General features: G+C 36.0%; 1 protein-coding gene across 2 annotated transcripts in view; it reads right to left on the reverse strand.

The window, feature by feature from the left end:
- Positions 1 to 727: 727 nt before the first annotated feature.
- The window catches only part of cdk5rap2 (CDK5 regulatory subunit associated protein 2), a 110,484-nt gene continuing 98,119 nt past the window's right edge, over positions 728 to 13,092 (reverse strand). The window contains exons 39-44 of one of the 2 annotated variants that reach the window (XM_043720082.2): positions 12,152 to 12,408; positions 10,257 to 10,400; positions 9,106 to 9,244; positions 8,016 to 8,062; positions 4,025 to 4,076; positions 728 to 1,480 (exon numbers count right to left, since the gene is read on the reverse strand). In XM_043720082.2, the coding sequence (XP_043576017.2) occupies positions 1,467 to 1,480; positions 4,025 to 4,076; positions 8,016 to 8,062; positions 9,106 to 9,244; positions 10,257 to 10,400; positions 12,152 to 12,408 (653 nt within the window). In that variant the 3' untranslated portion in view covers positions 728 to 1,466. The remainder of the gene's footprint in view (positions 1,481 to 4,024; positions 4,077 to 8,015; positions 8,063 to 9,105; positions 9,245 to 10,256; positions 10,401 to 12,151; positions 12,409 to 13,092) is intronic. The other variant, XM_043720083.2, reaches the window with a different exon arrangement.

Below are 13,092 nucleotides of genomic sequence, written 5' to 3' on the forward strand. Positions count from 1 at the left end.
ACACGGAGACCCTCTTGAGGAGTACTATTTACTCTCAAGTGTATTAAAGGAAAAAGAACTAAAGATTTGGATTCACCCTGATATTCTAAGCCAAGGCTATCTCATGCCCCTTTTCTTGCCCTCCCAATTCCTTCCTTACTCTCTATATACCTCCAGGGATTCCCTTGATCCCAGTGACTGTACCTGACCCATACCTCCTTTATTCTGGTCAAAGCCTCGAGATCTCTTGTAATCCAGGGTTCCCTATTCCTGTCAATCTTGCCTTCACACTCAGGTAGATCTTGAACTCTGGCTATCTCACTTCTAAAGGCTTCCGACTTGCCAGAGGTCCCTTTGCCCACAAACAAACTACTCCAATTAACCCCTGTAAGTTCCTGTCTAATTCCATCAAAATTTGCCTTGCCCCAATTTAGACCTTGAACCAATGGACCAATTTTGTCCCTCTCCAAAACTAATTTTAAAATTAATAGAACTATGGTCACTGGTCCAAAAATGCTCCCCCATTATTCTATATATTTGCTTCCACAGTACTGTACCTTATAATTTAAAAATATGGACGAGTGAACATTCTAATCACAATGGGTGATTAGGTACACAGACTTTCACAAAGTGACCTTTCCAATGGTACTTTTTAACTATACTCCAGAATTAATAAGTAACGCATTGCAAAATATCTCAAGTTTGAATGGAATTTTGTTTGAACAAAAAAATGGCTGGACACATTCAGTAAAGATATAAAATGTATTTTGAAAAATAGAGAACAGATTGAAGTCCATACATTCTAAAATGTACAGTAAGGCAGGCTTGTTTCACAATTTAAAATCTACATCACATTCTTTTCATAAAAACACAACAAAGCAATTTAAAAAGAATCAATCATAAGGCCAAGGCAGTACCTTGAAACATTTCAGTACCAAGAAAGAAACAATATACAAACAGCACAATACAATAATCACACAGCCTGCAGCAGATCAGACACTGACCTCAATTATTTACAAAATTGATTTTACACACTACAATTATTGCTGAACTGAGGGAATGTACAAAAGGTTTCTCTATAAAATGAAATGTTCCAACATTTCTGATGTTCTACATTATTTTAAAATCATTAATTATTACAATCTAAAACAAAACTTTGAACTGTTCACTCTTTTTAAATCCACAACATTTCACCTGTACTGTTCCAAAAGCTACAGTTTCTTGCAAGTACTCATGGGTTACATCTAACATTATTTTATGCAGAAACAATTCTGCACCTCTGTGCAAAAAAGCCATTTCCAAACGAAAATAACATTCCAAAATAAATCAGCAATTCAACCTGCAAGTTGACAGGTTAAGAAATTATTTTCAACAGCTTCAAAACGATGTTAAAGAGTCAAACTTTTCAGGAATAGAGCAAACCTCTTCACTGGAAGATCTCATTGCAGCTATATCAACCAAATTAGTTATTTCCAATTATTGGAGCTTCAGAAGGTTGGATCTGTTTGAAGAAAAGTAATTTACTGTTGAGATAACTTCATAAAAACTCTGAAATTAAAAATATGAAGTAGCAATTTATACAATACTATTAATAATTTTGCAAACATTCAGAACTTGAACAAATGTATTCAGCACATTAATAAAATTTAGTTTATTTGACTGATTTGTTGTCATGCAAAACAAGGTATTTTAAAAGAGAGCAGACTTAACATAAATCTCCAAAAACAACAGCATCAGTAAAATCCTATTTAGGATTGTAATATTAAACTTTGACATAATTCCGCCTGGCTTGGACAAATCTGAACAAGAGATTTACGCAAAGGTTCCTCTGAAGATGATCCTACAGTTAAATACATGGATGCGCACCATTTTTGCTCTGAGGGCAAGCGATCCTTGGATAGTATTATTTTCATATTCTTATAAAGATTCACACACATTGACAGAAAAAGGAGAGTAACTTGAAACTGTTAACATGATTAATTCTCAATGTTAAAAACTACTTTGCTTCTTTGCATCAAACAGAGATAATTATCTATTGGAATACAACTAGTCTTCAACATAGGTAATAAAATGCTTTTAATATTTTAAAAAATTTTGTTTAAAATGCAGTTCTTTCAGGCTTCCTGCAAATTCCCTTGCACAAAATACTTCACATTGACTTTAGTCACAAGTGCAAGGAATCACAACAGGAAAATGGCTGAAGTCTATGAAACTGACCAAAAAAAAAAATCATCTGGGTTGGAACAACTCTTTAGTTTGGGAATGTTGGAAACTTGGTAGTATCTTTTTGAATTGCATTACTCCACTGAGCTAGAATTCACAGCTTACTGCTCCACACTGGATTTAACATATTTCTTCAGTAAATTTGGGCCATTGCGCAAATCAGTCAGCGACTTGTGATGAGGCTGAAATAACTTTTGAATTACAAAGCATCACAAGTGGCTGACTGATTATCAACACTCTAGCTTTATGAAATATCTCATGTGGAATCTCAATTTTCATGAAGTTTCTATATTTGCATATTAAGTAGACTTTTTAAACTTGCCAGACTTACAGCCATAATAGTTATTAATAACTGCTAATCAGTCTCTCTTTCCCAGGTTTGGAGATGCCGGTATTGGACTGGGGTGTACAAAGTTAAAAATCACACATCACCAGGTTAGAGTCCAACAGGTTTAATTGGAAGCACTACCTTTCTGAGCGCTGCTCCTTCATCAGATGTTTGTCACAACCACCTGATGAAGGAGCAGCACTCCGAAAGCTCGTGCTTCCAATGAAACCTGTTGGGCTGTTTCTTTCCCAGAGGTATTTAAAAATGTAGAGTCTTGTTTCTTGAGGCACAGATGAATTAAAATAAAATAAAAATGCATGATTTTCCCTTTGTTTCTTTTTTCTCCTCCTACATGTAATATTACGTGAGTTCACTCTCTGTTATAACACCAGACAAACTTGCTCCCGCTAATTTAAACCAGCAACACAGAAAAGGTTTACCCTGTGCAGTAATCTGTGAAAATTCCAGAGGCAAAGAACTATTCCAAAAGTCACTATTTAAAGTAAAGATTAACAACTTTTTAAAAAAATCTAACAGACAATATTAACTATTTACAACTCATTTATTTAAACCTTTTACCTTGCCCTCTACAATACTGATCCGATAAAGCCCCCAATTAAGATTTACAGAAAAATTCAAATTACAAAACTAGCCAGCTATCGAATCTTCTCTTTGTATCTTCCTAGGTAGATTTGCTCGCCAGGTCGGTGTTGATGTTTCCCTCTGTGCAAACTCCTTCTCCAGACAGGAACCTCTGTGTTCTGACTAACAGCCTACATCTGTTGATCTTTTTGCCTCAACTGTTCAATGTTTTCCGGTTTTATACCCCAAAACATTGGATCATTCCATTGGTTTTAATATTGTCAAAGTACCAAATTCAAACTTGATTAGAGTTTGGTATCTTGGAGCATAATTTAAACTGATTGGCCAAATTTGAATTTATTTTTGTCGCATAGCAACCCAGGTAGTGCTTGCTGTTCTGACCAAGCATTACATTGTTACCTTGTTCCGGACTCTGTCTCTTTAAGTCCTTGCTAGCTTTCAACTCTCAAAGGTATAGTACCCCTTACACCTTCATAACAACTCCAATTCACTATTTATTTCAAATTCCTTAAAATTTCATTTGACAGAGATACAATTTCTGTGCCTTTGTTTGCCAAGATTCCAGATGCCTCACTGCCCTCACTTGATAATTATTAATTCTTAAGTCTAGCAACTCTGTGGGAAAACATAACTTTCGCTGAAAACTGAAGGAAAAAATCTTAACGGACAAGGTACATTGCAAGATGTCCTGCTCCTGTACGTTGTGAACCAATGAAATAAAGAAACAGCACCAATCAATTAAGGCATTACCAGATATAAAAAGTTATTAAAACACCAAGTCAGGAAACCATCAGACAATTGGAAGTGAAATAATTTCAACCCAGAACCTTAAGATCAGCGTGAATCAGGTATTTGCATGCAGTCACACAAGCGATTACACACATCACCAACCTTCACTTTGCTTTTGAAAGCCTTTAAGATCAAAAACCATGTAATGATTCATCTGCAAATGCTCCGATTAAGGACAAGAGTGGAGAGAGAAAAAGGAAAAGGAGTAAAACACTGAATTAAATAAGCTTGAAAAGTAAGATTAGAATTTTAGACACAAAAGTGTATTGATTAATACAGGGAAGTGCAACTGGAGGGGAATTCATGCAAAAAAAATGTTGAAATGCAAATTTGTAAATGGTCATTGTAAGTACTAGACTAGTTTCCAATGTCAAACTTTCAAAACATTTAAAAACCGATTTATACTCAATAAAACATTTAAATAATTTCACATTTTTAACTTGAAAACTCCCTGGTTTAAATTTATAATGTGCTTTTAGAAAGTGAAGTTTGCAATCAATTGCTTTTTGCACACAGGAAAGTACATTCGCATGTATAGCACGGTAGAAATGTGGGAGGCTAGTATAATTGCAACATTTAAAAAGGTATCTGAATGGGTATATAAATAGGAAGGGTTTGGAAGGATATGGGCCGGGTGCTGGCAGGTGGGACGAGATTGGGTTGGGATATCTGGTTGGCATGGACAGGTTAGACTGAAGAGTCTGTTTCTGTGCTGTACATGATTCTATAAGGAGGTTTAAAAATAAGGCTGCACGTGGTTCAAACACCACCTCTAGGTGGCACAAAGAACATGCATGTGCAAAGAAGAAGCTGATGTCAATCAGGAGTGACAGAAAGCAGTGGCCAGCTTCCAAGACAGTGATTTTTTTCCCCCTGCACTTCCTCTTTTACATTATTCATACTTCCGTTAAAACCCTCATCCCCAGTTGCTTTGAAATATCAGAAACAATTACCTCTGATTTGCCTATATTTTACCACATAATTTTATGTTGATTACCAGGGTATACCCGATACCTCACCCGCACAATGTCACTGAATTCACTTGCTAACTCCGAGAAAATCACCCCACTGTCCACAGTAATTCTTATAAATCATCCCAGAGTGGGGCTAAACCTTCATCTACCTCCAAAATTTATGACCAGCATCACTATTTCACCAACACTGCATAGTGCCTTGAAAGTGATATTTTTCTGAGCTGAATTCTGGAATTGATTCAACCCTGTTGAGGCCAGCTGATGCCTGCAAATACATGGGGAAAAGTGGCCATTTAGGCAAGAAGAATAATTACTCCATAAAAATAATCCATCTTAAAATCGGTTTACATTCTGTCCATCCCTGATAAAAGCTGCAAAATTCAATCTAGACAGAATACCTATATTGCAAAACTGAACCTAAATAAACTTCCAGTTCATTCGGTCTCATCCTTGTGTACTGTCACCTTTACGGTCTTCACTGTTCACATGGCACCTCTATCAGCTATAAAGGGAATGATGATCCTGCCTTATTGCCATCTCTGACAATGTGGCATACACCCTGTTCTGTACTGAAATACTGTGTAAGATAATGTGACTGACTACTGACGTGGCACTAGAAACTATACTTTAGCCACTGAATCAAACTGCCACTTAGCCAGCTACATATGTCGGAAGGCTTACTATTTATAGACTGATGTTGACATTTTTACAGAAGCAGAATATGCACATGTTGGAAATTTTGAATAAAATTAAAAACAAACTGCTGGAAATATTCAGGTCAGGCGATATAATAGGACAGAGAAAAATGGTTTATTTTCAGATTGATGACATGGCATCAGAATGAGCATGGTTCAGTGAGCTCAGCTGACGCCACCTTGGCATTTTGGTGTATCTGACTAGCCTGATCCCCAACAAGATTGAGGTATCAGCTTGAAACAAGATTATTTACATGATAAAACCTCTAGTTGGTCATCCAAGTGGCCTTTTCAGCTTACGCTTGTAATCAATTGCAGAGCTAAGTATCCCTCATGCAAAAGGAAAAGTAAGGCAGTACATCTTCACAGCACTCTTACTTTTTTGACTGCATTCTACATGTTCTCAGAGTCTGAGCACCGAATATCTTAAAATTATAAACAGAATATTCACAAGGGAAGAGAGGAGGAAAGATGTCATTTCTAAGTGAGCCAGTGGTACTGCATATCAGCTGTCTGGATCTGAAACCACTGTTATTCATTTAATCAGGAAAAATGCATCAGTAGATATCTGGCCTAATAACTGGCCATATCTTCTGACACACAGTTACATTGCTATTTAGGTAAAAGCCCACAGACCCTTCTTTCAGCATCAGTATTACCTACATATCACATGAAGTAGTCAGTTTTCTCCTTTAAAAACTACGGAAACTATAGATTAGAGACAGTACATTTAAAAACTAGGTGAAAGTGAACAGATCAGAGAGATAGGACAAAAGTCAATAGATTGGTTGATCATGCATGTTTACATCTTAAGCATATAGAGTTAATGTACCCTCCTTGGACACTGTGAATACATGGCGGTATAGAACAGACTCAGTAATTTAGTTCATCCTCCTTATTGGTTTGTTTATCACAGAAATAAATTGAGACCTAAGATTTGAGCATATTAATCACTACAACTCTAGGGGCTGCTTTAACTTCTTTCAAATTTATAGATGTTAACCAATGAAACTTGCATCAGCTGAAATTCTAAGTTGAGATGGTTTGGTGGGGAGGACTAAGCTCAGGTCACATAGCAAGTCTGTATTAAATGTATTGAGGCATAAATACCTGTCCATGTTCTGCATTACATCCTTTTCCTAGACTACAAATCTTCAGAGATAAATTATAATTGTTTATTATTTCTGGTTAAAAACATTTCAAAGAATGGAAATGATTATAGTCAATGGAACAAGAAGAAGAATAAGGGTGAATTTAGTTCTTGCTACTGTTGTGAAGCGAGCTCCTAGTAAATTGGCAGGTGTTATATCATCACACAATGTTCTTTTCAATTCACTTCACTCCCTATTATCTATTACTTTTGAAACAATCATGACTTTAAGCAAAATGAGTGTTAAGCTCAGAGTAAGATTCACTGACAATTTTCTAAGTGGTTGTTTCACACTTCTAGTCGAGACCAGAGGCAGGTTCTAATCTATAGGCAACTTTATTATTCTGTTAATCAGTCAGTCTCACTAATGACAAGTGCATTACATAAACTGAAAGGACCCTGTATACACACACAGGCATCAGGCAAAATTAAACGACCACTATTAACAGACATAGGAAATCTGCACTATGGAAAGTGACATCTATACATAGTCAACGTAATGAATCTATGTTTCCACTGGCCAATGCATAGGATCTGCATCAACTGTATTACCTCGAAACAACAATGATTGGAAAAGAACTACTGATTAAAAGACTGAATTGTAAATTCAAATCATTATTGTTACAAATAAACAGGCCATTGAACCTATTGAGTCTGCTGACATTTTTTTTCTCCAAATGGGAGACCCTAATCCAATTCAGTTCTTCTGTTTGTTCTGCTAATCATCAATATCACTCTTTTCCAAACAATTAAAGTTGAACAAATTTGCTTTTAAGTAATGGCTTTTGTTATGATTCCACATACTGGAATGTTCTCTTTCTCTAATCATTTTTTTTCTGGGATTATCTTAAATTTGTGGTGCTCCTCGGGAAAGGCTTGTCATAATTGTAAATAAATCAAATCAATCCCAATTCACAACTTAATCCTGAAAACGCCTGATAGATCATTTCTTAACCTCTGAAGTATCTCTTCATAACCGTAAGCCTGCATCACTGACAACATCTGATTGAATCAACTTTGGACTTTTTAATTCTTTATATATATTATTCCTCTAGACGGGTGTCCACATTTCTACAAAACATCACAAATTAGTACTTAAAGCTACCTTAAATTTGAAAATGCAGCAAAGAGGATATTTAAATCAGAAAAGAAAAACAGAACCAGGAGAGATAACTTTAGTAATTATAGTGCTAGCAATTTCCATTATCACAAATCAAATTGCTTTAAACATTTTAACCATCTTCAATCACAGATTATTTGATTGCCTCACTCACCTCCAGATTTCCTCTAGCTTTCTTCAGAACGTCATGAGTTAATGACACTTTAAAAGGAATAGAAGACTTCAATTAAAAATAAGCCACAGATATATTTAAATTTATATTTAATACATGGCTGACAATCTTAAAAGACACTGAGCAGGTTAGCAGCACAGCAGGTGACACATTAATTTCCAATATGTGAATAGATATTGCATATTTCTGTGCACCATTCTTAATATGCAGTCAGCTAAGAAAATACAGTCATGAATATTGCAAGGTACAGTAAATTCATATACAAATTTAGACAAATCCACAATTAGAATTGTAAATTAAATCACCAAATCCTGTACTAGCTCAGATCCATCTCAAAAACTCAACTAAGACTGTCCAGTTCTCAATCCTAAAGGCACAAGTGATTCCTGGAGATACTTGATAATCTCGCTGCTCATGCTGCCAGCCGCTTTATATAAAAAATGCAATTTTGTTCTTGATTTTTCAACTCATCAGTTTATGGAACTGCATGAAATGGAGTTAACTCACAGATAAGTAGAGTTATCATGCCATCTAAGTAGTAATACATGACTACAAGTGAGCTGCTAGGTTACTCATTTTACCACTTGACAAGATACAGCTCATAACTACAGGTATGTAGTATTGCATACATTTGTGAATCTAAGGATACATAATCCTAGTAATTTCTCTGGCAGTGGAATCTAAAACAGAGCAACAATCTGAAAGCATGAATTAAGATAGTTAAAAAATATCAGTTGAGATGATACATGGAGAAAAAATAAAATGTTCGAAATAAAAAAGGGCTCTATGGGGTATCTAATGACAGCATAACCTTAATCACTAACCCCATATGTAAACAGCATGGGTTTCTTAGGCAAGGTGGCAAACTTGGTGCTCCCGTGTGGGAAATTATTCACAACCAATTTTTTTTTTTTTTACAACCAATACAAGATGTTTCAATATTTATTCAGCAAAAATATTAGCAATTGAAAAAGGAGATGTTAAGCAAAGACAATTAAAGTAAATGTGATGCTTTGAAAACAGTTTAATCAAGAAGCAGAACCAAATGATGATGACTGATATGGTTACATACATTGATTAATGATGACCTTTTCCATTCCCTCCTTTAGTTGGTTAGTCGTACGAAGACGCTTAACTGTGCCATGCAAAAGTTTCTCCTGATCAGTCAATTTCTTGCGTAGCCGGTAAATTTCATCAGTCACAGTTTTTCCCTATAGGGCAAAGAAAAAAAGAAAGGAAGATGTGCTAATGTCTATGTTCAGTTCACGTATCTTCATTAGTTAGTTATCAAAGTGTGGCCTATAGAAGAATCTCTAATATCTGGCATTTGATTATCAGAATTTTGGATCATCTGGCAAGATCGCAAGGTCCCGATGCTCGGCTAAACTATGTCATCCGGCATTCGATTAACCAAATGAAATACTGCCCACCTGTGATGTTTGGATAATCAAGGTTCCTCAGTACAGTGCAACAGAAGTTTAGAGAAGTTAACTGTGCGTATTCACCATCTCTCCCAAACAGGTAAGTCATTGTGCTAAGGTTGAATCTGATTGGATCCTTTCCTTGCATGAATATGGAGCATATTTTTCAACTATTCAATTAATCAGGGTGAACATTGTGCTAGAAGATATGAAGCACATTAATCTGTACAAAACCTTTCAGCTTAAATTGTGGAATTTTTCCCCTTAGTGTAGGGAAACATCAAGTAATCCAAAAGGAATTTGGATATATTAACTATGGTAAAAGCACATGGATACAGACTAGTTGAAAATGGTTTTTCAAAAAGCTACCTCAGGCAACTGTCTGAATGCCTTCCGTTTACGTTGTCTAATTCTATGAAAATGGTAAATTCTATTGTTCCCTGCACTGTGGAGTTGCGTTCAGCTTGCTAAGTATCAATAAGGGATTAAAACTTGCTTTCTTCTTGTTCCACACGGCTTTGTACCAAATAATTCATCTGCCAAATAATCAGACACTTGGACAAAAAGCCCAAAAGGTGCTTTCAGAACTGGACTTCAATTACATTGCCAATGAACCGTGATTCCGAATTTTAGATTTGAAATTCAATATACAGACCCTTTCTGTTCTGCATGTTTCCACGATTCTGTATTACAGCACCAAGACAGAATAACCCTCTTTCATGAAAAGTATTTGTTTTCAGGCTGGACACTAGAAGGAATTAGAAAAGAAATTGCTGTAGCCCAATAAATTCAATCTTTGTACCTGTGTACGATGACTGGAGCTGGCAGAAGAGATCGGTAAAGATACCCTCCAGAAGCGTTTTACCAAGTGTCCTGCTTCCTCAAGCATTTGTTCCAAAGTCTTTATGGTTGAGGATAAGTCCTTTAAGCAAAGCTCATTTAGTTCCTGGAGCAGCAAAAAAAAAGACAAGTTAGACTCAACTTTACTAAAAAAAACTTTAAGCAGCACAATAACAAAAAAGATAAACATCTCGTTTCTGGTGTTGAAACAGCATGTTCCAGTATAACAAAAAAGGTATTTATTATCACTTAGGCGCCCAATAATTCAACCTGTGACCAATTTCATTTCATATCAAGTTAATTCTACATGCTGACGGGTAGAAAAATTGCTAACAAAACTGGGCTTTTTAATATGAAGCACCAAGATTTAAATATATCCTGGATTCAGACGTAGACTCCACATACCCACTTATGCTTCCAGGATTAAGAACTGGATTGAGTCTCAGATGAGGTTTTAAGATGGACCTGAACTAGGAAAGTTTTTGCTGGTTTAATTTGCAAATCAAATTGTGGATTTGTTCAAATTTACATGTGAATCTGCTATGCTTTGGAATATTTATGATTATATGTTCTTAACTGACTGCATATTAAGAATGTAATGTACAAATCTACAATGGTCCGCTCAGATTTGGATATTAATATCACCCTGCTGTGTTGCTAACATGCCCAGTCTTTTTTTTTAAAAACCAAAACTGTGAGCACCACTTTCAAATAGATCTCTCTGCAACTCAACTATACTGCTGTAGTAAAGCAGCAGGCAGAAGTCAAGGTCAGTCTCCAAGCATGACCCCTAACTTCCTACACCTTGGGGCATTTTAATTCTACTCTTTGTTCCCAACCATGACCTTTGTATTTGGCCTGTTATTGTTCCAGTGAAGCTCAATCTAAGCTGGAGAGCCAGCACTTAAAATCTCCAAACCATCCTGTTAGTCCTTCATTTTCATTCTTCCTATCATTTCCCCTTTCAGTTTTAAAACTTTTCCAAGTTCTGGTGAAAAGTCACAGATGTGAGATGTAAATGTTCTCTCTCTCTCTCTACACTGGTGTTGTCACACCTGCTGAAACTACTGCCCTTTCTTCCATATAAACCAGAGTATGTAAGTAAATAAAATGATTTGAACTGTGGAAGATGCTGAAAGAAATTTAAGGAAGAATATAGTAACTTTGTACTGTTTCAAAATGTTTCTGGTACTCAAATAAAAAAAATGACATTGATGAAAATAATGGAAGTTCATATTGTGGAAAAGAAAACATCCATATCACTGCCAAATGAACCTGCATGTTAAGGTGAAGAGAATCCTAAACCTGGACTCTTTGTGCTTCAGATTTCCAAAGCCTTTCTTTGTTTACAAAATAGTTTACGCCTCTACTCTTTCTATCAAGGTACATAACCTTTATAGCGGAGGTTGAGGTGGTTTCAATTTTGTTTTAAAACTGTCATTAAGTGATCTTGTCTGTACCTAAATATTCTATCAAGTGAGATGCCTAAATAAACATAGTGGGGATCATGCTTCACTCTTTTACCATCCAGGTTCAGCTGCCTTTTAGAACTGGCATTATGAAGGTGAAATGTGCTAGAGATTTTTCAAAAGTGTGCTCAGTTCTGGCACCATGTCTCGCAGTAACGGTCAGTTTTGCAATATTGTTGCTTAGTGGAGCTTTCAAATCAGGGAAATGCCAAGCCTAAATTCTAAAATCTACATAGTTAAAATCCGGGGACCGGGTTCAGGGTAGGTAATTTATGAGAATTAAATCTAGCAGGGACTCTGGTTCTACCACAGTTGGCTTGAAATGTATATAAAACATAAGTTTGTACTGTTAAATTACTAAACATTTCTGAAAATACGTAGAGTTTACCTTTGCAGCAGTAGTCTGATGAGCAGCCACATCTCCAAGACATTTATTCATTCCATGAAGCAGTGACCGGCCATCAGAGATTTGCTTGTGCAATGCATTATAATTTTCTAATAGCCCGAGCACATATTGCCCATTCTTGTCTGCCAACATCCGATGCTCGGGAAGGACTCTGGAAGGTTTGTGTGGTAGATTTTCTATTGAACTATCACTGTAATGTGATGAACCATCAAACTCATCTTTTGGCAGTTCTTTGGCTCCTAAATTGAATGAAAGTTAGAAGTTGCAGATTAAAAGAAACATTGCAGGTTCAGAATTAGCTGAACTGTATTATTATATTTAAAATACAAATTGGGAGAAATATATGCATACAGAGAAACAAAATTATTTAGCAGCTAAAAAGATCCCTAGGCATTATTATATTCATTGCATCCCATTTGATTATCGACAATTAGAAAACTAACTATGAATAACTTTACTTCTTATAGATTTGCACTGCATGCTTTATGCCCTGAGCTATACCCAATGTCCATATGCGGAATGTGTTTTGTGGAAATCAAGGTGCCTGGAAAACATTGCCAGCAGAGGCAGTAGAGACAGGCACGGTAGATTCATTTAAGATGTATCTGGACAGATGCATTAGTAGGTAGGGAGCAGAGGGATACAGATGCTTAGGAATTGGGCGACAGGTTTAGACAATGGATTTGGATCAGTTCAGGCTTGGAGGGCCTTTTGATCAAGATAAAGGACAAGAGAGAAAATTCTGCCCCAAATTAAAAAGTTTCAGATAAGCTGATCCAATCAATACTTGGTGCTGTAGCGTTTCTTTTAAGTGCTATTGAATATAGAAATGCTGTACTGTGAATGCTGAAGCAAAAGATCTATAAGTAGCAGTTAATTATCCAAACTTAAAACAAAGAAAACTAAAGAGTATTCATTGTTAA

Source organism: Chiloscyllium plagiosum, unplaced genomic scaffold (genome assembly GCF_037043375.1).
Source record: "Chiloscyllium plagiosum isolate Xiang-an unplaced genomic scaffold, Cpla_swu_hap1 HiC_scaffold_21, whole genome shotgun sequence".
In the NCBI taxonomy this organism is placed as follows: domain Eukaryota; kingdom Metazoa; phylum Chordata; class Chondrichthyes; order Orectolobiformes; family Hemiscylliidae; genus Chiloscyllium; species Chiloscyllium plagiosum.